Source organism: Amblyomma mixtum, chromosome 2 (assembly GCF_055824585.1).
Source record: "Amblyomma mixtum isolate Tamu chromosome 2, ASM5582458v1, whole genome shotgun sequence".
Taxonomy (NCBI): Eukaryota; Metazoa; Arthropoda; class Arachnida; order Ixodida; family Ixodidae; genus Amblyomma; species Amblyomma mixtum.
This window is the reverse complement of record NC_143013.1, coordinates 296,540,876-296,566,544: the sequence shown is the minus strand read 5'-3', so window position 1 is coordinate 296,566,544 and position 25,669 is coordinate 296,540,876. Positions and strand designations below refer to the sequence as shown.

The following is a 25,669-nucleotide window of genomic DNA, read 5'->3' as shown; positions in this document are numbered from 1 at the left end:
TGCCAGCCGCAAGACGCACGCGCAGTAGGCGCGTGGAAATTGCGGACGAAACGCTCGATCGACGTACGTTTCATATTATCTCAATATTCTTTTTTACGAATACACTGCGCGCATCACTGCATGCATGGTGAGCCTAATTAAGTTATCAATCGGTGAAATGTAATGTGCAAGCAATATGCAGGTGCAGTGCTGCTGCATCAATTTCGTTTTAATGCTGAGCATTTAAATAACTGTCGGACGTGTGCAGTTTCATCGAGAGATAAAAAGGAAAGTCCCGTTATTCTGACATCAAACGAAACCGAAACTCAAAAGTTTCTGTTTCGATGTTTTATTGAAACTGGCAAGTAAATGTTTTTTTATGTAGACGTAGTGAAGCAGTGTAAATTTTAACTTGCATAATTTGAGAACAAAGAATAAAATAACACATTTATATTACTTTTGTTTCTTGCGAACATATTTTCGACAGCACATCTACGAAAGCGCGGTGTCAGTCACAACGACTGAATTTGCGACGCGATGCCCATCCCGCGCTTTTCACTCTCGTCGCGTCGCGTCTAAAGTTCCGTATTACGCTGTAGCGGCGTAGCTGGCAGGGTGCTTTGGATTTGAAGCATTGGTTGTTCCTGCAGTGCCGTGTCTTGGCCTTTCACCATGACAACACCGCCTGATCTAAACGTCGGAAGGTAAGACCTCATCATGGAGCGGTTCTTGAGGGCGAAACGTCGCCGAGAGCTTTATCTGGCGAAGGCGGGCAGCGTGCGGTGTTTGCAGCAAGTCACAGAAGACGCAGAGGCGGCAGCTTGCTCTGAGACATTCCCCCATTTGCAATCCGACAATCCATCACGTTTAGCAAGTGTTGGAAACGATAGATTTGCACCGCTCGGGGACAGCTTAGGACAAGCATATGCAGCAGTGAATACTTTTGAATCCTCTGTCATCGCAGCAGAGGCACAGTGTTGTTCAAGTGCAGATCAAGCTGAGTCAGATGGAAGTGACTTGCGCGGCCAAAACGCTGGTCCTGTGGAGCCTGATGAACATGACTTGATTGATGTTCCCGATAATGCCGAGTGTCCAGAGGGGATAAGGAGCCAGTTGAGGGCTTGGGCTGTGAAGCATCATATCAGGAGAGCGGCAGTTAATTCACTGCTTGACATTCTTAGGCCGCACTTCACTGATCTTCCTAAGACACAGTCTGCTCTAGTGTCCACGCGACAAAGCGTGCCGCTTGAGAAACTCGGCAATGGTGAGTACGTTCATTTTGGCCTTCAGAGAGGCTTATTGCGTGCATTGGACATGTGGCATTCGGTTCCAAGTAATGTTCTCTCAATATCAGTCAACATCGATGGCCTGCCTCTGTTTAAGAGCAGTTGCACACAAGTATGGCCCATACTTGTACAGGTTCACCACCCTCACAGCCAACAATCTGATATTATTTTTCCTGTGGGGATCTTTTGCGGCACATCGAAACCGGCTTGTCTGGATGAGTACCTCAAAGCGTTCATTGAAGAAATGGGCCCTCTGCTGTCAAATGGTATTCTACACAAATCCACTGCTTATAAGGTGGTACTAAGAGCCATTCTTTGTGATGCACCAGCGAAGGCCTTTGTGAAAGCCACGAAATTATTTTCTGGCTACTATGGATGTGACAAGTGCTGCACCAAGGGCGTCTATCTTGGGCGCATTACTTACCAAAACATGGACAGCCCACTGCGCACCGATCAGTCATTTGGTGATCAAACTCAGACGGAGCATCACAAAGGCATTTCCCCATTGACATCAATTGGTATCCCGATGGTAACAAGCTTTCCATTAGACTACATGCATTTGGTGTGCCTCGGTGTTGTGCGAAAGCTTATTGGTTACTGGTTGCGAGGTCCATTAAAAGTGCGGCTGGCACACTTCTCAGTTATGCAAATATCGGGGCATCTGGCTACAATGCGACAACACATAACTAGTGATTTTGCACGAAAACCCCGAGCAGTCGACATGTTTGAGCGATGGAAGGCTACAGAGTTCAGACAGTTCTTGTTGTATTCAGGTCCTGTTGTTTTGAAGAAAATTTTGCCGAGGGCTATGTACGAGCATTTTCTACAGTTACATGTTGGCATTGCAATTCTTTCTTGTTCATCAATGGACTGTTTCATAGACTATGCTGATCAGTTGCTGCGCAGTTTTGTAAGCAAGTGCAAGTCAATTTATGGGAAAGAGTCCCTAATTTACAATGTACATGGTCTCATTCACTTGGCCAATGACTGCCGGCAGCTTGGCTGCCTGGATAACTTTAGTTGTTTCGCTTTTGAGAACTACTTGAAAGATCTCAAGGCTCATGTGAGGTGTGGAAAGAAGCCTTTGGAACAGCTTTACAGCAGAATCATGGAAGAACAAGCCTGTTCAGTTGTTGGAAGTGGATCCAGTGCTGAATTTTCTGCATGTGGAGTCCTTCCCTCTTCTTGTCATTCCAGTGGTCCTGCTTTGTCGTACCCTACCCTGAAGCAGTACCGTAAAGTGGTGTGGAGGGGGAGCGTTATAAGAACAAAACAGCCAGACAATTGCCTCTTACTTAGTAGAAACAGGATTGTTCTTGTCAGCAATTTTCTTTTGTCTGGGTCCGAAATTCTCATTGTTGGTAAACTGTGCAAGAACGAAGGCGACTTCTACACACGACCCTGTAGGTCATCGCTACTGTCAGTCTTTAAAGTTTCTTCTCGTGGCAGCAATCTTGAAGTATTTTTATTTTCTGACGTTGTCTGCAAAGGCCTGCTTTTGCCCTTCAAGGGAAAGGATGTTTTTTTTCCACTGTTTCACCTCTTCTGACTTCTTTTCATGTTGCCCAGGCATTTCAAATATCTTTGTTGTTTGAGATCATCTGCAAAAGACAGCTTTTGCCTTTAAAAGTATTTTTCTCTGTTTTACATCTTCTGATTTTTTGCATACTCCAGTTGTAGGTGCTTTTGTGGCTTTTGAAAACCCCCGTGTTTTTACTAATGCATCATGAAGATCATGTCAGTGCACTGTGTATGTGGCTGCGAACCCAAAGCTGTTGATGTGAAGTGCTAGTGATTGTGAAGTTGGGACGTGACAATGCAAAACTGCTAATTGAAGTGTTTGCGGCTGTGACATCTGGAGTTGTCAAGATTCAGCTCCGTGTGTTTCTTCTTGCCTACGAAACACCGGCTCATTTTTCTAGAACGTAAGCACAACAATCATTTGATGCCAGCATGTTGCAGTGTTTTATATGCATGCTGTGTTGATGCATGCACACAGAAGCTGTTCTTAGCAGCCAGATGAAGCTCTTGATTTTCTTCTAACTGCTGAACTAGAGCCAAGGGATTTTCACTTTCTAAGCCACAGTGACAGGCACTACACTGCCCTTGGGTGAATGAAGCATGCGAGTACATATAGTCTTGCTTGCATTTGATGCTGATTTCTGAATACCCCAGGATCAGGTTAATTGTGAAGTAGCTCTGTAGCTCTTAGAAGCGCATTCGGCTCCTGTGCCACACTATACTGTCCATCTCATTTGGTTTTTGTTTTATGTGCCATGTCTTGTTCACACATATTGTAATACTTCTCCCTGCAGGTTTCACATTGTGGAATTTACTGACGAAGGTAGCACGTATGTGGTGCCCGAAAGCTGGGTGAGAAGGGAAGGTGGTAGTGCAACTTGCTATTGGCCACCAACGACAGCAAAAAAGGAAGTTGACCGCATGATTTCATTAGAAGTACCTGTAGAGGACAACTGGCAAGGCTACAAGGCAAGAATTCTTGCAACTAAAAGTGAGCACCATTTTGTTTCATTTTTATAGTGATAATATAGCACAAGGCTGTCTATGTCTGGTCTTTTGTAATGGACATGCATCGCTTTAGTACTGGAACTTTTATTATTTGGTGTAAGGTTAGGAAGAATGTGTTTAGCAACAATTCTCTTTTAAAGATGATGCAACATAACAGTACTCTTTGTATGAAGTTGCCACCTACTGCACAAAAATGCTTCTGAAATATTGTTTATATGCAGTTATTAAAATTTGAAAACTTTCTCACGGGTGCTCTAAAACTGTTTCTTGACCCAGGCACATATGAGCGCGCCAAAGAGTGTCTTCCACATGCGCTTATAACTTCACATCTGGACTCGGAAGACTCAGTTTCTGAAAAGAAGCGCCGGAGAAAGCGAAAGGCAGTGCTTCTTTCGGACAGCGAAAGTGGTGACGACATTCTCGTGGTTCGGTCACCAAGCACTAGGATGAAAAGTTAGTGCTTGTTGCATTTCGCTCATTTCTTGTGACTTGTTTGTTAATTTTCTCAATTGCACTATTGCTGAATACATGATTTTTCTTCTGTGGGGCAGTTATTTTCCTTTGTTGTTATATTTCTTTCATGTAGGAAGGAAAATATCTGGCATGAGCCAGGGTGTCCAAGAACATACCCCCTTCAGAGGCAACTCTTCACAACAAGTCCACATTCAAGGTATAACACTGCTGTGTGCTGCCATATTTTTATGTGAAAGTAATTAGGCATAATCATATTGTTTAGTCTATATTGACCTTAAACTGCTTCATTGAATCAAACATTGAAGAGCATATTGCAACAAAGTATGTCTCTGAAAACTTTATAGATGGCTTCGTGGCTTCAAGGGAAAGACCTGTTCAGAGGGTGTATTCTAAGTCACCTATGACAAAAAACAGGCACATGAAAGAGCTTCCAGGAATGTCTCGCCTAGCAGAGAGATTTGCCAGACATGGTGGTATGGAGTTATTTCTATATATTTTACTGTTTCATTTTGTCTGTAGTTCATTTCAAGCTGGCTGTACGTCATTTAGTAGTGATTTTAATTACTGTCAGTAACCAACTAATTTCTCTTGCTTTCGAGGGTCTTAGATTCAGCAATGTATTGTGCTTACGACTGAAACATTTGCATCTAAAAATTATATGCTTCTGCAATGAAATTGCAGGTCTTCAGGACAAAGCCACCACACCCTCATGGGGTCACGACAGCAGCACTGACTGTGAAGCAGGTGTGATATCGGCTGCGTTTTTTAACAACCTTATCTTTCGATTTTTATTATTTATTGTGTGATCTTATGCTGCACACATACTGAAATGAGTCGAATAAGATTAAAAATTCCGAATACCATTGACTTGTGTAAACTGTACATTGCTCCATGATGGTTTCCAAAGGCAGTTGAAAGGTTCAACATCTGGCATACTACAGTGACGCTGCTGCTGCCTAGTTTAGTTTTGATAACCTTAGTTCAATGTTTGAAGCTTATGAGGCTGGACTCTGAGGATACATAGTTATCAGTAATAAAATGTGCTGTATAGAATTGGGGGCTTTTGTTTACTGGGTGCAACTTGTATCTAAAAGCCTTGCTGTGGGCTGAGTGCTTTACTTTTATTGTGTGACATTTTTTGTGTTGTGTATGTTTACTTGGTGTCATTTCACTCCCTTTATGTGTTGCGCTTCCGATGAACATGGACTTCAAAACTAAGCTGGTAAAGGCCAAACCACACCTCCAAGCCACCACATTGAGTAGCGCATTCCTTACAGTAAATAAAAAGGCATTTCATGTGGGGTCAGCTCACATTTATTCACTTAGAAGCAGGTATTCACTTGTAAATTTTCATTTTACAAATTATAGCTTGAATACATCGTGCACTGGGGTACACAAACTTGCATTTCGAAGGCATTTGAAACTGTCGAATGTTTCTGTGGTGCTCTTTCGACTGTAATGGCATTTCAACTTAATGCTCTGTAACAGCACAGCTGTTAATGCTTACAGCACGGGTATGAGATGCTCCTTATGGGAAATGTGTATAAAAATAGGTACCATATTTTTTGTTTGTTACAGCTCCTGCAAACACAAGTGTCCCGAAAGAGGCCGGTAGCCTGCCTGCATGGTTCACAGGTATGAGTGCACCTACAGCTTTTTTTCTTTAGTACCAGTTTATTTGCTATCCAAACAATATATGATGCACTGTGCCTTTGACAATACTTTAGATGTTGATGTACGAGTTATTCGGGCCTGTAAAGAGGAACAGTATATAAGTTTGAAGTTCTAAATACTCGACTGTAGTGCATAGAGGGCTGATGCTCTGCTTAGTACTTAGCAGAAGTCAAATTCCCTTTTTCTGGATTTTGCCTCAAAGTTGTTCTTATTTTGCTTGTAGCCTTCGAAAAGAAAGTTTTTGACAACCAGATGAAAATAATCATCGAGCTGAAGAGTTTGAGATCACTGCTAACTGCAAGCAAAGCAACAAGAGCTTTAGTTTTGCCCCAAGATTGCCCAAAGCTACCTGCATCAACAGTGGAAGATGTCCAAGCAATTGAAGAGTATCTTTCCTCGGAAGGGAACATGGAAGTACTTGTAAGTCTAATTTTTGCTCTTTAAACTTTTCCTCGGCTTTTCTTTAATGTTTGGTATGATGTATCTGCAGACAAACTACTGCTCAAGGTTTGGCGGCACGGATTTTCAAGACACAGTGCGAATTTTGATGCGAAACTTGATGAGCAAAGCAGCATCACTGCGATTCAGCTGGAAAGGGTCTCACGGCTGCAAGCACGCGTTTGCTGAGATGAAGAACATCAATAACATGATCCTGGGTAAGTGATTGTTTACACTGGTGAAGAATTGTCATGCTGTGCTAAACATGCTGGTCATTTTACCAGCCATATATTCTTCAGTACAATACATTTGTCCCAGGTGGTGGAAATTCCTGGAGCCCTCCACTAAGGTGTCCCTCATAGTCCATGTGTTGCTTCTGGGACATTAAATCCCGCAATGTTTTCCCAGGAAAAAAATAATTTTAAGTGCTTCGAGATTCTATTCTATTTAGTCTACTTTGTCATGAAAAAATTTCGTGTACATTCTTAATTTTGGCACTGCAGTGACGTGGACGTAATGAAATGCAGGTTGTAAATGATTTGCCTGTATATAAGGGTAAATATGCATGTTGGCGGCAGTGTAGCTGTTTTATTGTTGGCTTAGATTGCCTCATTAAAGCAACTTGTTAAAACAATTGCTACTGTATACTGCATCAGGTTTCATGCAATTGTAAAAATATTGAATTTATAATGCTGCTTGCAATTGTTTAGTGCTATTTACAATGGTACACACAATGCCTAATTTTTCAGTATATAAGGCCCTGATTTTAGCTAAAACATTTATAATACTGTTGTGAAGACATTGAACACTGCCCACAAATATATCATAATGGATGCTATGTACAAAGGACAGCTATTCTAGGTTATTGCATTTTGCCCTCATTGCTGCATGTTATTTTGGGTTTAAAGTGAATATTGCAATGATTATAGATTATAGTGCTGATTACTGTTATATCCGAGTCTGGACTACAAAGCACCGGATTATTTGGTTGGAATATCACTGCTGAGCTGGTTTGAGCCTTTTTGAAGTGGTGGCATTTGTTTTTGCTCTCTTCTTTTATCGTAGCCTGCCTGAGAGCACACTACCCTGAAGAAGCAACCCTGCAGAAAAGCAGCGCTGTTATAAAGCGCTGGCTGATTGGCGCGCAGGATCGGGAGGGTGGCCGCAGCCAGAGGCGCCAGCCGACTCGTGCAAGGGAGGCAGTGGGCACAGAAGAATAAGACTTCACTTCACTTCTCTTTCTTCACTTTAAAGACCCCCTTCAGGGAGTATTACATAAGGGGTTGGTTAATATATTCAACAATCATAAATGTGCGGCAATCATAAACAATCATATTGAACAATCATTGCAGTATCATACAAATGGTTACAGTGGATAAGAATGAAGGTGGGCAAGTGATGGCGGCAACATCGGCAGGGAGGGCATTCTAGTCAACAATGGTGCGGGAAAAAAAAGAACCCGAAAAAGTTGCAGTACGCGATAGAGGCCGGGCGATCTGAAATGGGTGTTACACAATACTTGTGGCGCCAGATCGTTATATATATTAGGAATAAAAGCGGACCGAGCACAGATCCCTGTGGAACACTCGATGTTATGGGGAGAGTGCCTGAGTTGTGATTGTTAATAGATCGAAACAAACTGAGAACAGTTAGCTAGGAATTCTTTAATTCAGTCTAGAATATTAGGGTGCAAATTTATAAAAGGCTAGTTTCAGTGATAGGCATTGGTGTGGTACCTTGTCAAATCCTTCGCGAAATCTAGAAATAATTAATCGGTCTGTATGTTACGGTCGAGGTTAGCATGCAGGTCGAAAGTGAAGATTGCCAATTGGGTCTCGCAGGAAAGTCCCCTACGAAACCCGTGCTGAGCCGGATGAAGAAAGTTGTTAGAATCTAGTCATCCTTCCAGTCACCCGGTAGCATTCCTGGTGAAAGTTATTCTGAATACAATAATAAAAGATATATATGGCTGAAATGAGTTTGATGTTTTTCAGTATTTTGTAAGATTTCACCGTACCCATGCGTTTACAACAAGTGGAACTGCTTGTATACTGATGTCTGCATAAAGGAACCCATTAATAATTGCTGCAAGTTCGTCTTCATTGTTTGTGTCTCCTCAAGATGCCTGTGCATACAGGTCAGATTCCTCATGGCCAAAATTTAGTTTTCAAACGTCATATATAGATAAGGTAACCATGATTTGTCATTGATTCACAATCTAGCAGGGCACTGGCTGGCGACGGCAAGGTCGGCATACGGCCTCGGCCCTATGTTGGCAGCCAAAGGTCGGCCGGTGTGAGGCCAATAACCAATCCCGACCTCGGCCCAACCTAGTTTGCCAAGCTAGGGCCAAGGTCGGCCAGGCCGGCTACCGACTTTGGCCCAACATAGGGCCGAGGTCGTTTTTTCAGTTGGGTTGATCCGGGTGTATTAGTGCCAGATAGGCCGGTGAAGGAAACGTTCTGGACTGGAGTTGCCTCCATATAATCTGTTGTTCCTTCGTGAGGGTGTGGTGTGGTGGTGGATATGTGAGCCTTCCCTCTCTGTAGTGTAGCGTGATTTCATTGTAGGTGATTAGTCTGTCCCGCGCGCAATCCCTCTCCACTGTTCGGCCTGCTCGGTTGACGTACGCTCGAGCAATAGAGGGCGCCTCCTCGTTTCCGGGGTTGCCTGCGTGGGCTGGCACCCAAACTAATTGAATTTTGGAGAAAAATAAAGCAGCGACGTCAATTCAAAACCTAGAAAGTGATTCCCTAGCACATTCTTGAGCACGAAGCAATGAGATAAGCTCTTCCGGACTTTTTGTCATGAAAGGATCCTCAACTCTAAGCATTCTAAATCATTCGAAGATGATTTTGAAGAAACTTTCGAAAACTGCCTTGCAACGTATCGCGCTCACTTACAATGACATGGAAAATTACGCCTTCTTTACGAGTTTTTGCAGCGAAGAAAATGTTTAGAGATCCGTTTTTTTTTCTGCCGTGAGAGTTTCTTTTTTTTTTTTTGAAGGTTTGTCAAACTGCATCTCTCACAAAAGGCTAAAGCTCGCGGTTTCAGCTTACGAGCGATGGTTTTTGAGGCAACAAAATTCGTTGGCAGCACTATTCGTTGCCTATCACTTGCGCAAAAACCGCACAGGTCCTCGCTCGTTCTCACCTTCATGAGCTGTGGGGATGGGTGGGTCATATATGCTAGCAATATATAGTTAACTGCGCAGTTAGAAAGAAAAGGGTGCTGTTTTGCTAGAAAGAACTGTGGAAAATGGAAGCCTCATATATTTATGAAGGCTCCACGGGCATTCATATATAAAAGCATTGATTCCATTCCGAGACTGCCTGAAGTGTTCTATGTAACACTTCATGCAGTCTCAAAAAGGAACCAGGTGTGATGTTTTTATTTATGGATGCCAGTTAAATGTGTACCACAGCGGATGGAAATAGTTGGATAAGTAAATTAGGAAGAAACCTAAGCAATAAATGTTTTTGTGTTTATGTAAGTACGAAATTCCTGGATGCAAGATAGCAGAATAAACATTACTCGTATTTTATTCATCATGATTTTACACGATTGACAGCAGTACTGGCACCGTGAACGATCTTCTGAAGAGCCCGATTAGTTGCCCAAACATTGGTCAAGAAAAATAAATAGTACACGCGATTCGTTTTATACTTAAAACGACAAAATGCCACTCTTGTCCGGACAAGAGCTCTAGCAAAAGCCAAGCTGAATTTCATGGCTCAATGCATACTGAAACTTGGGAGCAAGCAGGCAATTGCTCATACAGACGCTGATGTGTCCTCCTCACCGATGAATACGTTGAATAAACGTCGAAGGTTTGCGGCTGCGATGCTCAAGCTCAGCACGGTCGTTGAGTTCTTTAAAGGAGACAAAACGATTTTCCGTGAACGTTCTTTACTTAAAAGAGCGTGACTAAAAGTATCCCAATGCTTCAGAAGGCTGTTTCGCTTATGAAGGTCCCTTGGGATGGTTTCTTATGTGTGATGCCAAAGACCTGCATGTCATGATGTTGCTGCTGTTGGTGCGGCTGCGCCCTCTGCTGTGGCACCCTGAAGCTAAGCACACCCATCTCCCAAGCGCGGTTCAGCTCATCCTCCAAGTCGGTCAACCTCGACTCGTTGCCGTCCGACTCGTTGCCGTCGCCGGAGGACACCGAGTTTGTGCGCGTCGGCATCTTACTGGACGGCGGCATTTTACTGGACGGAGGCATATCCCTAATCCGGCAAGACTGGAAGTACACGCTTCCCTTTTCCGGGTAGACCATCTGTGCGACGAAACCGTTTCGCGGCGTGCCGCTCGAGTCCATGGAATCCAGCGGTTGCTTGCAGGACGTTTCGGATCTGGTCCGTGTGCTCTGCGAGCAAACGCATCGTTGGGATAATGTTACAACGTGAAGACAAAAAAAAAACAATTTTCCGATGATTGCGACACTCGGTAACAGGAAATTTCAGCGCAGCTATAGTAATATTTGGACCGTGAGTGATCGGAGGCGCAACTTGCAGTGCCGAACGGCGGCAGCTCTTCGCCTCAGCTGCGGCCAAGCGCACAGCAAGAATCTACAGTTTGGCGCCGCCGCCACTGAGCCTGTGTTCGGGAGGCTCTTTTCTCATTAGCCAGCGCCGACGGAGCAGCGCGACACCGATCTCGCCTAAAGCCCCTCAAAGGGACTTTACTCTCGCCTGCTGGTCCCTCCTCCTCTGCTTTCCTCCTTGTGCTCCTGTCATAATATCCCCCTTCGCTTTCCTCCTCATATTTCCACCGTACTCTCATCCATTGCTTTCCTCCTAGCACTCTCTTTGCTATGGCCGTGCCTCTCTCCATTGTGGCGCCACTCCCTGCATTGTTACGTTAGCAGGGTCATGAGAATCGGCCGACGCCATTGGTTGGAAGGGGGTCCTTTGACGAGAAAAAGCAGCTGCTTTCTTGAGTCGCATCCGACTATAGGGGACAGTGGCATGCACTGCGCAACTTTTCTCCCCAAATTGAGTGAATAAATAGTCACTTCTCTCCCGTCGCTTTGTTGCTCGTTCGCTTTACCGGTTACAAAGACGCCGTGGGACGCCGCTCAACCTTGGTGCGGACGCCTATGAGCTGCGCACTTAAAAAAAAAAAAGAATCAAAGCCACGCCAGACCGGTGTCGGCCAGTGGATGTCCCGGTACATTCAAGTCCTGTTCCACTGAGCGCACAAGTTCCACTCTTTACCATTGATTCGGGACAGTGCCCAGACAGCTCCACTAAGCCTATAATGCTTCAATGGCAGCCACTCTGTCCACTTTATTTCTTACGTCACAGATGTTGCCCACGCGCTATTTTTGAATGTTCAAAGTCATGCGCCACGTGGTGGCAGCCAGGGAAACTAGAAGCCCTTGTCCCCACTTCTTGGTACATGATGATGGTCTAATGAAGCATTAAGGGACGGCCTTCACGGCTATATACTGCAGTATTTTTAGATAGCTGAAAAAACTTCGTCTATGTTTCTGCGTTTAGGCAGGATTATTTGCTGCCTGTAAAGTTCACAAATCGATAATATGAACGAAATGAAAGAAAAATGAAAACTTCGCCCCGTCATTCCATCTCGGTGTCTCAGTTACCCCGCTTTTCTCGTGCTGGTGTCAATGGTGTCTCACTTCTTTTGCATCTAGCCTACTTGCATCAGATTTTCCAATGCACCGATAATTTTTTTTTTCTATTTCAATCATTCCAATGATTCTCGTTCGGAAGGTCACGTAACAATGCCATATATGCAAAAAAAAAAAAAAAAGGTAGCGAAGCAGGCTCACGCGCAGGCTGCTCTGCTTGGCTTGGCGCTTGAGCTTGGCGGCGGTGAGCGCGGCCGCCCCCTCGTCGGCCAGGGCGAGCGCCGAGCCGTCGGTGCCCAGCCGGCTGCCGGGCGGCGAGTACGAGCCCCGGCGACGGGCCTTGGCCGGCCGCTTGGCTTCGTCGGCGGCCTCGGCGCAGGGGGGCAGCGGCCGCCTCCACGAGTCCGGAAACACGAGGCTGAGGCCGGCCGCGGTCAGCACCAGCACGCCGCAGCCGGCCATGGGCAGGTAGAAGGGAAGCAGGCCGCCCTGCAATGCCGAGCGGCGAAGGGACGGGGCACCGGTCATGATTGAACGACACTCTAAACACGAATTGGCCTGTATAGGAGCGAAGAGGGAATAGGAAGTCCTCTAGCACACTCCGTTTTAGGGCCAGGGTGCGCTATTCACGACCTAGGGTAGATTTCCATCACTAAAAATACGGAATACTTACGGTTGGCAAGGGAAACAAATTCCCTCTTCAAGACACGCGAAGTTCTATAGCAGTTACAAATATTTGAACCGACGTTTCAATCTTCTCAGTTTGCTTACTTCGAGACCTCCGGTGTCGCGTTTAAAAGCATCCACCCATTGCTAACTGCATGGAGTTACTATGGTTTGCAGTTACTAAGCCTCCTTTGCCAAGAGTAAGCATTTTGTATATATTTAATGACCGAAATCTAGTCCGGAACTTGGGCAGCATAGTATGTTTCTGTAAGAGAGTGCGCTAGAAGGCAGCCTACTCCCTTTTTAGTCTCGTATATAGGACAATTTGTGTTAATAGTGCACCTTAGACAGACATGAGGACAAATTGAAGTTTGTCGCCTCACCGGCCGATTTTGCAAGTAAAATGCGAGCGTCAACAGCGATTTTCGGGAGCGGATCCCTGAGGCTATGCTAAACGCCTTCACTCTAAAAGGGTGGCAACCCCCGCTTTTTGGTATGGACGTCATGAGTATAAATAGACTGGCGGGGAGATTTTTAGATACAATTTCTTCCGTGATAAACGCGTCTTTTGCTGCCCGACGAACGACAACATAGTCAGAAAAAGCCAAAGAATGAATTTTACTGAGAACAAATATTGGATTTAGGACACAACTCCATCATAACGGGCCGATTTCATAAACTTGAAGGGAGCAACAATTACTTTATCAAATCAAAATTTTCGTGACCTCAAGCTAAGGATGAATTGGCGGATGGCCCACAGTGTAGGAGCGACCCCACGTAAGACGGCATCATTTCTTCCCTCTGTAGCTGCATATCAGTGGTTTTGTCAAGCAATGCTCCTGTCTCACGGCATTCAACCCCCCCCCCCCCCCCCCCCCCCCCCTTCTGCTCAGTGGCACCGTAGAATCAGATACGAACTTGTCCAGCTATCGGTCTGCACCTTATAATATAAAGCACGCAAAATTGGGCCCCAAGACTTGGAGATTTCGTTGGAACCGGACAGACAAAAAACGATGGCTTCCATCCATTTGGGGAATCAAACTTTGTTCTGAATCGGAAGGATTGTAAAAATGAGCATCAGCTATTCTTACAAAACAATGGACTCATATCGTGAAAACCGAAAACCCTTTCTCGTTCACTCTTCCTTCGCCGTAGCGGCCCCGTGCGCACACTTAGAGGCTTTGATTACCAGTGTTGACAAGGTGGGTGCCAGGATCTCCGCTGCGCTGCCCACAGCCACGCAGAGACCTAGGCCCAGGGCTCTGCAGCGAGAATGAGGAAGACGCTTAGGCACTGCGCGATCGCACATTGCTGCCCCAGCCCTTAGAATTATATTTTCAAAGACTGTACGCACCTCGTTCCTGTTGGTAATGACTTGGCGACGTCAAACAGCATCGTTGACTTCGCGGCGACCACTGCGGTCCAGCCAAACAGTGCGCACAGCCCAGACAGGAACAGGTCCACCGTTAGAGCTTCACGGAGATGGAGAGAGAAAATACAACAGGAAATGTATTATTCTGACCTTTTGATTCACGGAAGCGAAGTGCAAAAAAAAAAAAAGGAAAGGCGGAAGAGCAGGCTGACAATTACCAAAGGGTGGGAACAGGACGTTTTCATGATCCAACAAGACAGGGAGCAAAAAAATACTGTTAGGAATTGACGGAATACCCTGGAAAAAGATCAACCAAATTAAATGCCTTCTCGGTGCACTGCATGCTTCAGTAACAATGCAGAAACACGCCGCTGTGGTTCAGCGTATTTGGCGTTCGGCTGCTGATCACCAGGTCGAGGGTTCGATCTCGGCCGCAGAGGCCGCATTTCAGTAGAGGCGAAATACAAAAGGCGCCTGTGTTCTGTGCGACGTCAGTGCAAGTTAAAAAAACCCCAGGTGGTGTAACTTAAATTATCACAAGTAGTAGTATTAGTAGCAATAGTTTATTATTACAAAAATACAAAAAGGAAGGAAAACATGCTGCCAGCCACAGAAATTGCTATCTAATATCTAATCACCCTAGCTGCGGTCGGCGGAAATACATGGCCAGAACGAGGATAGCAAGGAGAAGTACAGAGGGGAGCGATAGCGAGAACGGACAGGGGAGCGGTTTATACACTATTCACATTATTTACTAAAACATAAAAAAATGTACATGTTTGCGCCGCTTGCACGCTATAGTGTCCAGCTGAATTTTAACCGCGCGCGACCGACCACTGCACATATTTACAGCAACATACGAGGAAGAATTCTGCCCATGAAGTCCTTGTTCGCCTGTATACCTGCATGCCTACGTCACCCCCAACGTGACACATATGCACTCATTCAGCGTAAACTCGGACTCATCTGTCGTGGCTCCCGTTGACCTCTGAGCAGCAAAGCGACAGCTTTGTGTATCATGACACCTCTCTGTGTGGTCGTCAGCCACGGATAAGAACTTGTTGTCAAAGCGCTGGTTGTGCCAACATCTTTAGATTATAGGTCCTAATTTGGAAACATTGGTTGTAACTGAGCTATAGACTTCCTATACACTCTATTGACTTCCTATAGATATTTCTTTTTGCCTATTCATAGCCTACAGACTGTTTATAAGCTATTAAAAGAGTATGGCCATAGATCTATAGATTGTGTATAGGATTTCTATTGCCTGTAGACTACTCTATAGGATTTGTTTATAGAAAGTCTATATGCTTTATATACAAAAGTCTATCGGCAATATATAGAGTGTATAAAGAAATTTTTATAAGCCCTGATAACTTCGATAGGATCGGAAGAACACATTTACAGGCACGCCCACGCCCGTGTCGCCCCTCTTCTGTGTTCTTGTGAGCCTGTCCATTTGTTCAGCCTCCCCCCCCCCCCCCCCCCCCCCACCCCATTATAGCAGCTATAGCCTCTGCATTCGGACGACGACTGACTTACCGTGCTCGCTGGCCACGCGCCTGTGCTCGAAGAAGGAGGCGACCACGAACAGGCTCCCGCCGAGCGCCAGCAGCAGCGTCTGGATGCGCAGGGTGCCCAGGCTACCTCCCGGGTAGGAGGACCACAGTGGACAGGCAGAAAGCATTGTCAGGGCAGGGAACGAAACCTCAATGACACGAATTTCGCCGGACCCCAGAAATGGTTTGACGATTCAAAATTTTGAATGATCAAAAACAAAGGAAAAGGAACGAGGATGCAAGAATCAAGAATTTATGCATGCTTGTGTATTCACGAGGTAGGGAAACAGATAGGCGAAACCCGCCAGTGGCCAAAGGAACAAGGACCATGTCTGCCCTATAGACAAGTTTTGCCGAGAGAAAAGTTTGCCTTTTTAAACCAACCTTAGTTACACTCTTATGCGTTACTCCGATCACTTAGACTGAGCATGGTGTTGTCTCAACACGCAGAGGCATATTACGACGGCTTTGAGCGTTATACCTTCAATGCAATGCATTCGTTTCCAGGTAAAATACAGAAGTTAGCTCCAGGAATCCGCCTCAGACAGTTGGCACTGGTCACCTGCTTCTATGCCCCGCACTCTACACGCGTGCGAGATCGCAAGAGACTCGTCGAGTTTTGCAGTTTCTCCCAAGCGACAGACCAGTTGGTGGCTAGCGAATCGTTTCCGTAAGCCTATATCGAAAAAGAAACGATTCGGCCAGAGCGATGTTCGCGCCTTCTGCAAGGGGGCGCGTTTCGCGGACTCGTCGTGCACTCACCGTCCGGCCAGCACAAACACGAGCAGGAGCACACCGACGGCAAGGAATCCTCGCGTGAAGAGGTCGGCCGCCCTGTTTCCGGTCAGTGTCGCGATCTCGGACACACGTATGGACAGGAACAGGGACACCACGGCCCTGCACCGACAGCGAGGGAAAGTAAAGGTTGTTTCACAGCGTGTACAGAGGGCAAAACATATGTCTAGAAAGACCAAACTGTGTGTTCCACAGCTCTCAAAGCCGCTTCGAATAGGAAGGAAAAAAATGACGATGAAATCCTATGAGTTTAACTGCATATGCTTAGATCCATACTATTTCTAACCAAATATTATCGTTAGGTGTCGCGTGCTGAGCCCGAAACACGCCCGGAACGTGTTCTAAGCAAGCGTTTAGCCCTTTGTACGTTTTTCTACACGTTGACTGTTTTGCTTCTTGGCATGTCACATCGCAGTCAACAGCAAAGAGAACACCGCCCTTAGAAAGGGCAGCATTAACTTACTATATTGTCACGTTGTAGTCACGGCAGTCCAGCGGTCAGGAAGACACCAGAAAGACTTGCAAACGAAGCTCTTTATTTGGGCTGACTTGCGCTCGCAAAATAACTGAATCACTCGGTGGCGGCGTAAGCAACAAGCGTGCTTGTCAATCGTCGAACTACGAATTCCCGCTGCTCGTGGCATCGTTCAATTTAAAGCCGGCTAGGAAACTTCGAGATAACAGGTCGCGATCATCTAGACTAATCTAGAAACACGTAGGCGAAGCTGTTCATGGCTGTGAACAGTCGAGATTAGTCCGGTCGCTTCTCGCGTCAGGAACAAAAATGATAACACCCCTTTTGTGCGGCCTTGCGCGAACGAACGGACGCTACAATGATACGTGGCATTACCCCCCTCGCAAAGAAGCATCGTCTCGATGCCTGAAAATGAAAATAAACGCGGAGAATGCGAACTTCGAGTCCTTTAGCGTTCGTAATAAGGTTTAAGGGCAGCGGTAAAAGCTTCAAGTCTGGCTGTGTCGTCGTCGTCGTAGTTGTCGTCGGCGTCGTAGTTGTCGTCGTCGCAGGGGTCGTCGTCGCAGGGGTCGTCGTCGCAGGGGTCGTCGTCGCAGGGGTCGTCGTCGTAGGAGTCGTCGTCGTAGGAGTCGTCGTCGTAGGGGCCGTCGTCGTAGTTGGGGCATAGTCTTGTGTTTTCGTCGATGGACGGTCTTAGTTCTTGCGCTCAGAAGCAACCTCACCTCCAGAGGCTGCTTTATTCAGTTTAACCTTCGGGGGCCGGGGGAGCGTCCGCGCACTGCGTAGCCTCGGCTAGGAGATACATAGCGCGGTGACGATGGCGACGGAGAACGAGATGGGCGGCTCGCCGATGAGTATTCTTCCCGACGCAAGAACTCTTCGATTGCGGCTGGTCGCAGGCCAGGTCGGGGTCGTGGGGCGTCGTAAGAAAATCCTCGGATGCCCATTCTCCTGTATGGGCAGTACCGGAGAATGTCACCGGCTTCTCCGCAGTGGAAGCATAGTTGGCGGCGCTGGTCGGGTGTTCTCCACTCGTCGCATTTCCTAGGCCGTGTGCGACGCTCGTAGGACGGGCGAGTTGGGGCGAGAGGGCGGCGCTCCAGCGCAGCTGGCTAATGGCGATAGGGGCTTAGGTGCCGTCGTCGAGGTGCAGGACGGCGCACTGCTGCGGCGTAAGTCATGGCTGGAGGCCCCAAGAGGCTGCGTGGTAGACTGGAGTAAAGTCCTCCGGTGAATGACTCGAAGGGCCGGCGTCGCGAATTGCTGGGGGTGTCCGGTACATGGAAGGCTACCCAGCACCTCCACCAGATGTCACGTTGTAGTCACGGCAGTCCAGCGGTCAGGAAGACACCAGAAAGACTTGCAAACGAAGCTCTTTATTTGGGCTGACTTGCGCCCGCAAAATAACTGAATCACTCGGTGGCGGCGTAAGCAACAAGCGTGCTTGTCAATCGTCGAACTACGAATTCCCGCTGCTCGTGGCATCGTTCAATTTAAAGCCGGCTAGGAAACTTCGAGATAACAGGTCGCGATCATCTAGACTAATCTAGAAACACGTAGGCGAAGCTGTTCATGGCTGTGAACAGTCGAGATTAGTCCGGTCGCTTCTCGCGTCAGGAACAAAAATGATAACACCCCTTTTGTGCGGCCTTGCGCGAACGAACGGACGCTACAATGATACGTGGCAATATCATCGGTGATTTCAGTATTTTCAACATCCCCATCACCAGTACACAGATACAGGCTTACTACTAAATTCTGAGACCACGATGGGGATGACACTTGAAACATAGTGCAGAAGGCAGGACGAATGACGACGACAAATCTGGCGATCCTGTCTATATACTTCCGCCTTGCATTCAGCGCTGCCACGCATGGTACACAAACCAGCCCATATTAGTGGAATTTCGTCACTTGTAACTCGCTTAATTCGAACTTTCGGTTTATTCGAACTGACGCATTGGTTAAATCAAACTGAACTTAATTCGACCAAATTTTCTGTCGCCTTACTCGAATCCGCAAATATTGGAGATTCTACTGCACTATACGCTTCTGCGGGACCATTTTCACGACACGGTCCATACTTTATGCGGCGCGCCCTCGAGAAGGAAAACGAGCACGCGTGCACCACTCACCAGAGGTAGAGGTGGGTGAGCAGGTACCTCCGTATCTGCTTGTAGAGGAAGAGCTGACTCAGGGCGCTGCAGCCGTAAGCATCATCCCCATGATGCAGCGACGACCGCTGGGAGCAGGAGGCGTACTGCAGCAGCAGCTTGGCGACGCCGGCCGGCAGTCCCACGCGGCCCAATTGCGCCATGCGCCGCAACGTCGCGTCGGCCGCCACCAGCTGACCGCGCATCAGCAGGTGAGGTAGTGAGTGCGGCACCAGCCTGCAAGGCGGAGGGTGGGGGGGGGGGCACTTTGACTATCTAACGCGCGCGAGGCAAAAACCTTTCCACGCAAGTTTGGCTGCACGGCCGTAGGCACACACGAGGCAGCTATGGGGCGACATGGATTGGCTAGTCATGACTAGTCATGGATCATGACTAGTTATTCATAACCCATGACTAACTAGTCATGATTCGTTAATGGCTAACTAGTCATGAGTAATTAGTTTATGACTGGTTAATGAGCAGTTAGTCATGATTTGTTAATTACTATAGTCATGACTAATTGGTTGGCTAACTAGTCATGATTGGTTGGCTAACTAGTCGTGATTGGTTAATGACTAACTAGTCATGCCTGGTTAATGAGTAACCAGTCATGACTCTCATTATATCTCATTTCACCCCATCCAGCTTCTATGATATCCGTTGATTGCTATCACCAGCAAATGTACCGCCAATAACAGTCACAAGGCACTGTTTGGTTTCCAAAACTTAAGCCTTTGTACGTCTCGACGCTTTGTCCATGTCCGGAAATCGTACAAAGGCGACACCACGGCATTCCTCTTACGAATTCTTGGACTATTGATGACAGCTCGGAGTTAAGCAAGGGTTCAAACAAAGTCCTAGTCAACATTCTTTCTTCTCCATTCTACAGGCCGTGGAAGGCACAGCCCTCCCTTCACTGCATTCCTCAAGGATAGAACACAAGTGGGGCGCTCACCAGAGGAAGGCCAGGGAGACGAGCTGCGGCGCGGCCAGCGCGAGCTGCACGTATCGCCAGGAGGAGATGAGCGAGGAGAGCGCGGCCAGCAGCACGTAGCCGGCTGCCGAGGCCACGGCCAGCGTGCAGGCGCCCTGCACGTGGAATGGCGTCGGCAGGGCCTCCAGCATCAGCACGAACGACACCAGCTGGCTGCCCTGCGCACGACGACCAGAAGGAGGAGGACAAAAATGGTACGGTTTAGTTAAAACCACTAGGACGTGCGAAAGCACTTGAGGCAAAACCGCCTTCTAGGCAACCGCATGCAATACCTTATTTTCAGCCGTTATCGGCAGCCGCACGCGGGGAGAAGATCGCGATAAATAAGACCTATCGTAACTAACCACCTCCAAGCGAAAACAATCAAGCTTAATGACAATACCGCAAAACACACCCAGACACAAAAAGAAGCTTCAAACATCATAAATAGATAAAAATAGTTTTGATGATGATAGTAAATTTTTATCGCGCAAGGGCACCTTCGGCCAAAGAGCGCCAGGGCACAAGGTATTGTCGTTTACTCAAGGTGGGGTCAAAGACCTATTTCCCAAGCATTTCAACCTGAATATGCCAAAATACCAGGCCAGGGGAAGCTTGTACCCATTGTATCACCGGTGGGTACCCGGCGGCATTGGCGATCGAACCTCGCACTTCCCGCATGCGAAGCGGATGCTCAGGCCACATCCATTGACACGTTATCGCATTGTCATATTCAAGAAAAGACGAGTCACTCATCTCAGTCTTGCTTCTGCGCGCGTAAGCGCAAGTAAAACACTTTTGTGAATTGTTCCGCCGCACTGTTAAAAGCATGAATGAGCCTATAGCTTTGCATACTTGTGCACTGACCTGCATTTCCTTTGGACTGTTCTATGTATTCTTCTTCTGGGCTACCAGAAAGGCGAATTTCGATTCAAAGCTTTGCCGACGACTGCCGGAAGCATCATCATCATCATCAGCCTGACTACGCCCACTGCAGGGCAAATGCCTCTCCCACGTCTCTCCAATTAACTCTGTCCTTTGTCAATTGCGGCCACCGTATCCCAGCAAACTTCTTAATCTCATCCGCCCACCTAACTTTCTACCGCCCCCTGCTACGCTTGCCTTCTCTTGGAATCTATTCCGTTATCCTAAAGGACCAGCGGTTATCTTGCCTTCGCATTACATGCCCTGCCCAAGCCCATTTCTCGCTCTTGATTTCGACGGAGATATCATTAACCCGCGTTTGTTCCCTCACCCGCTTCGCCCGCTTCCAGCCTCTTAACGTTACACCTATCATTATTCTTTGCATAGCTCGCTGCGTTGTCCTTAACTTAAGCTGAACCCTTTTCGTTAGCCTCCACGTTTCTGCCCCATAGATGAGTACCGGTAAGATACAGCTAGCTGTTGCCGGAAGCATATCGTGCTGAAACAGCCCAGATTTGTAAGTAGAACCCAACAGGCGTAACTTTGCTGGTCGGTATGCTTGAGGCTTATGTACATCCGCATGTTTGATCACTTCAGTGGGCTCACCACAGAGCAGGCAGCCTGAAGGGCGTAGATGAGTGCGAAGGCCAGGAAGCAAGGAACGAACAGCAGGGCCACCGCCGAAGACACCTGCAGGGCCTGCGCCACGAGCAGCGTTGTCCTGCGGCCTCCGGCCACGCGGTCTGCGCATGCGCAGAACACGAGCGCACCCACAGCGGACGACGCCGGCCTCAGGTAGAGCCTGACCAGGTCGGCCAGCCACGAGCGGTCGCACACCAGGTCCCACTGAGTGCCAGCACATGCGGTTAGGAGAGTGAAACTGTCATGCCGACACAGCATTTAGAAAAATTACTTTAGACAGTCTATAGACTGTCCATAGCCTTTTGTCTATAAAGTCTATAGATTCTCTATAGACAAATCTTATAGATTAGTCTATAGGCCATACAAATGCTATTGACAGTCTATAGGCCATCTATAGATTTATGGCCATACACATTTAGTACAGTTTCGTCTATAGACAGTCTATAGACTATGAATAGACAAAAGAAAATGTCTACAGGAAAGCAATGGAGTCTATAAGAAGTCTATAGACAGTCTATAGACCATTTTTATAAGGGAGCGGCGAGAATCAAAAAGTTGATAGAACTGCGCAAACTTTTTTCATTAGAGTTATGATTATTTCTTATTACAGGAAGGCCGATAAAACGTTTTGTGGTTGTTTTCTGATGACCGTAGTCGCAGAAGTAAATAGCTATTCCAACACATCGAGAAGAGGGAAAAACAGTGCCCTTTTCTCTGGTGCAGAACGGAGCGTGAGATCAATATGCAAACAGCGCAAGCGGGAAACGCCGTCAGGGAAACGCTGCAGTCGGGTTATTATCCGTGCAGCGCGAAGTATACCGTCGGTGCCAGTGTAATCAAAAGATGTGGATATATGGAAGAAGAAGCACTAATTAAGCGGCTTTCGGGCAAAGGCTGACGGCTGAAGGCAGTAGGGTTAGCAGGTTACCGCTTCATTTAATCACAGCTCCCATTCGCGTTGAACAACAAAACAGCAGCAACAATGTTGCAGCACACCAGGATATAGGTATCCGTTGATGCAAGGCCAACCGTAGTTGCATGTATGCCGAGGTGGAAGTTACTGGTAGCACGGCCTCAGGCTGGAGATCATTCTCGACAATACGTTTCTGTTTCTGCGGATGAATCGCAGAAGGTCAGATGTCTTGCTTAGCGACACTCGCCATTTTTTCGTGTTCCGCAGAGTGCGTTGCATCGCTAAGAATTCTCGAGACTTTCGTTTGTTCGCTCAGACTCAGATATTCAGGCCCGGTGATAGCCCAAAACGGGCTCTTTTGAGATTTGCTGAAATTAAAGAGGTGAGGGGACAGGCAGAAAGGATAGGTGGGGAGAGTTGAACCATATACAAGTATTCTATTTACACAATGAGATATGTACAGGTCGGGTGGGTGTGATGTCCATTTCAGAACATCTCAAAGAATCCCGTTTTGGGCTACCACTAGGCCTTGTGGGAATCCTGGCTTTGCGCCGTCGCCTTTGCGCGGCTGTGCCGGCCGCCCGCGTTGTTTCTCCTCTTTCCCTTGCCCCCGCCTCAGGCGGTGGAGAGGCGGCTGGGTGACTAATCACTGTCATTTAGCCACAGCTCCGCCCCGGCTCCCCAAGGGCCTTTGCCATTGGCGCCTTTTGGCGGGAATTCGGGACCCCGCTTTGGGCGGCCGCGCGCCGCGCGACCGTCCGAGCGGGGCCCAGAGAGAGAGATCCCCTCCGAGACAGCGTAAGGTGCGTACGTTACTGTTTGTCCGTGCCGGCCTTTGCCGTTCGGACCAGTGCTATACTCGAGCTCGCCCGCACGTGTCCTCTGACCTGCAGCGGCTCGAGCCTGTACAGCGGGGTCCAGCGACCTCCGACAGGCGTACCTTGCGTTGATTGCCCACTCTCTCTCGCAACCGGCCCAACGGTCGACACGAGAGAGAGATCACAGCACTGCCGCGGGGACATTCTCCTGCAGCGGCGTGCTAGCGGCGCATATTGCTCGAGTCGCTTCGTGCGCGCAGCGGAGCCCTGCTCCTCGCGCGCCCCCGGGACGGGGTGACGATTGAGTGTGTGTGTACTGCTGAAGGACGACGTGAATAAACGTCTCCTTTGTGAACTTGGAGGCCTATTTCTTTGCGGCGAATCGCTCTCCTCCCAGCGGAGGTTGAGTGCACCGCATCGGTGTCCCAGTGTGTGTGTGGTGACGGCTGATCGGGGCCCTTGGCTCGCGCGAAGCTCGAACCCGCGGTGGGTGGTGGCCTGTGTCCACTTAGAAACCCACAGCCTGAATATCTGAGTCTGAGCGAATTTCCGCTGCCCCAGCTCAGGTGCTTCCCGCAGCGATGACAGATGCCAGGGCTAGCACAAATATCTTCCTTCCATGTTAACAAGGCACCACAAAGACAAGGAGGGAGACGTGGAAAGACAGAAGAGGTGCTTGTACCGACTCGCCCAGTTTTCCACCCTTTTACAATTCTTTTCCTTCCTTTTTTATTATTATTATTAAATAAACCACTACTACTACTACTACTTCAGATTTGCTGTTTGCGGGAAAAAATGTGTATAATGTTGAAAACGAAAAGAGCTAATACCATTATCAGTAACCACATGAATTTAAATCAGTGATGTTGCGAAGTTCCACGGAAAGTTACATCAGGGATAACTCCCGCCTGACACAGACCTCCAGAATCGTCTGCATGCCGATCTCACAGCTGTAGTAGACACTAAGTGCTCGTAGAGTCTAGACTAACATTCGCTACACTTTACAACAGTCTCCGCCTGCCAGGCTGAATCGGGTGATTGACGGTCGTACCTCGCTGACGACGCTGTCTGTCCTGTCGACGGCCAGGTACTCGTAGCCCCCCGTGCAGGGCTGCGTGCCAGCTCTGTGATTGGTTGGATCGCTGCAATAACGAGCGACAAGGGTTATAAACGAGGCCACGCTCTCATCATAACCACGATTAACTTGTTAATACCGCTAATCCTGCCAGCAGTATACAATCACGCTCAGTATAACTTGCAGCACCAAATGTATGTTCGGAGTTTACGAAGCAGTGTGAATCGTGCTCGCTGCAGAAGATACAATGCATGGACATAGTCGTCAGTCGAACAAGCACTGTTCGTTAAACGTCCTACCTATTTTTATTTTTTTTTGAGGTTGTGCCCCACGGCGCATTCAAATATGCATCAAACCACAGTTTGGATACCGCAGACGCATTGCGTATCATGATGATAGCGCCTGCATATTCAAAAGGCTGTAACTCAGGTTCCCTCGAGGCTGAGCCTCAACCTCTGCTCTCTTCTGCGCCACTGATTTCCGACTGCTTGTCTGCATATCCCGGCGCCACCGCGGACACTCGGCTATCGTCAGGAAGCTGGCTGGGCTCTGGTGTCCACCAGGGCGTGTTTACTGCCGAACATACATTGCAAGAGGAACCAGGAATAAGCCGACAAAGCATGACTTGAGCACTGCCTGCAGTGATCGAACCGGAATCCTGGGTCCCCGTATTTTGTCACGATTCATTTCCCACTACATGAATTTTCCTTTTATGACGTCACGATCAATGGCCGAAGAGCAGCGTCGGTTATCAGCCCTGGTACCTAAGACTGGCTTTAGGTAGAAGAACCAGGCAAAGAAATAAAACGTGAGAAGAATCCTTACAAACTAGTGCTTCTGGTTAACTTCGCCGCATTTCCCTTCTTCCGTGTCTCTCTCTTTCCAATGGTACCTGCGACACCACCTTCGTGTTTCCTTTGCTCCCTGAGCTTCTAATGGCGCCCCAGCCAGCGCACCAGAAGACTGCCTCAGCGCCCTTGGTGCCCAACAAACCACTGCTCAGCAGAAACAGAGAGAGGAAGAGACAGTATACCGCCTCCACCTCAGCCATGCAGTTACCGGTAGAGCAGGCACGGGTGGTATCTCCGCTCGTGCCCCTCGAGCACCACGGGCCAGAGGTCGCTGCCCCCGAGCGTGGCGTTGGGCCTAGCACGGCAGCGGTGCCGAACGGGCCGGGCCAGCTGCGCGGCGCTCAGCAGGTTGAGCGCGCACTGGCTCTGCAGCACAGCCAGCAGGAACAGCACCAGCCACTGGAACCGGCCCGGCCGGCCCAGCAGGAGCAGGCACTGGTCCGAGGGCGACAGCACCGGACCCGCCATCCTGCT

General features: G+C 47.9%; 2 protein-coding genes across 3 annotated transcripts; one reads left to right on the top strand and one right to left on the bottom strand.

Annotated features, from left to right (window-relative positions):
* Nucleotides 1-651: 651 nt before the first annotated feature.
* On the top strand, nucleotides 652-8,436 carry LOC149364599 (uncharacterized). 2 transcript variants are annotated; one of them, XM_089574547.1, is made up of 10 exons: nucleotides 652-683; nucleotides 3,581-3,777; nucleotides 4,071-4,247; nucleotides 4,381-4,464; nucleotides 4,613-4,741; nucleotides 4,950-5,012; nucleotides 5,847-5,903; nucleotides 6,166-6,362; nucleotides 6,433-6,598; nucleotides 7,446-8,436. In XM_089574547.1, exons 1-10 carry the CDS (start codon nucleotides 652-654, stop codon nucleotides 7,598-7,600), a joined length of 1,257 nt encoding a protein of 418 aa, XP_089430673.1. In that variant the 3' UTR covers nucleotides 7,601-8,436. The 2 variants fall into 2 exon arrangements, 1 of the variants encoding a protein (XP_089430673.1); XR_016289205.1 differs by lacking the exons at nucleotides 4,071-4,247; nucleotides 4,381-4,464; nucleotides 4,613-4,741; ... (3 more) ...; nucleotides 6,433-6,598; nucleotides 7,446-8,436 and having other exon boundaries at nucleotides 671-3,190; nucleotides 3,581-3,718.
* A 1,893-nt stretch (nucleotides 8,437-10,329) lies between these two features.
* LOC149364598 (organic cation transporter protein-like) lies at nucleotides 10,330-25,669 on the bottom strand. The gene is made up of 11 exons (XM_089570149.1): nucleotides 25,404-25,669; nucleotides 24,321-24,411; nucleotides 21,503-21,742; nucleotides 19,955-20,151; nucleotides 18,982-19,236; nucleotides 16,339-16,473; nucleotides 15,560-15,660; nucleotides 14,000-14,117; nucleotides 13,835-13,907; nucleotides 12,181-12,468; nucleotides 10,330-10,752 (listed from the first exon to the last, which is right to left on the bottom strand). The coding sequence occupies exons 1-11, from the start codon at nucleotides 25,661-25,663 to the stop codon at nucleotides 10,330-10,332; spliced, it is 2,181 nt and encodes a 726-aa protein (XP_089426275.1). The 5' UTR covers nucleotides 25,664-25,669.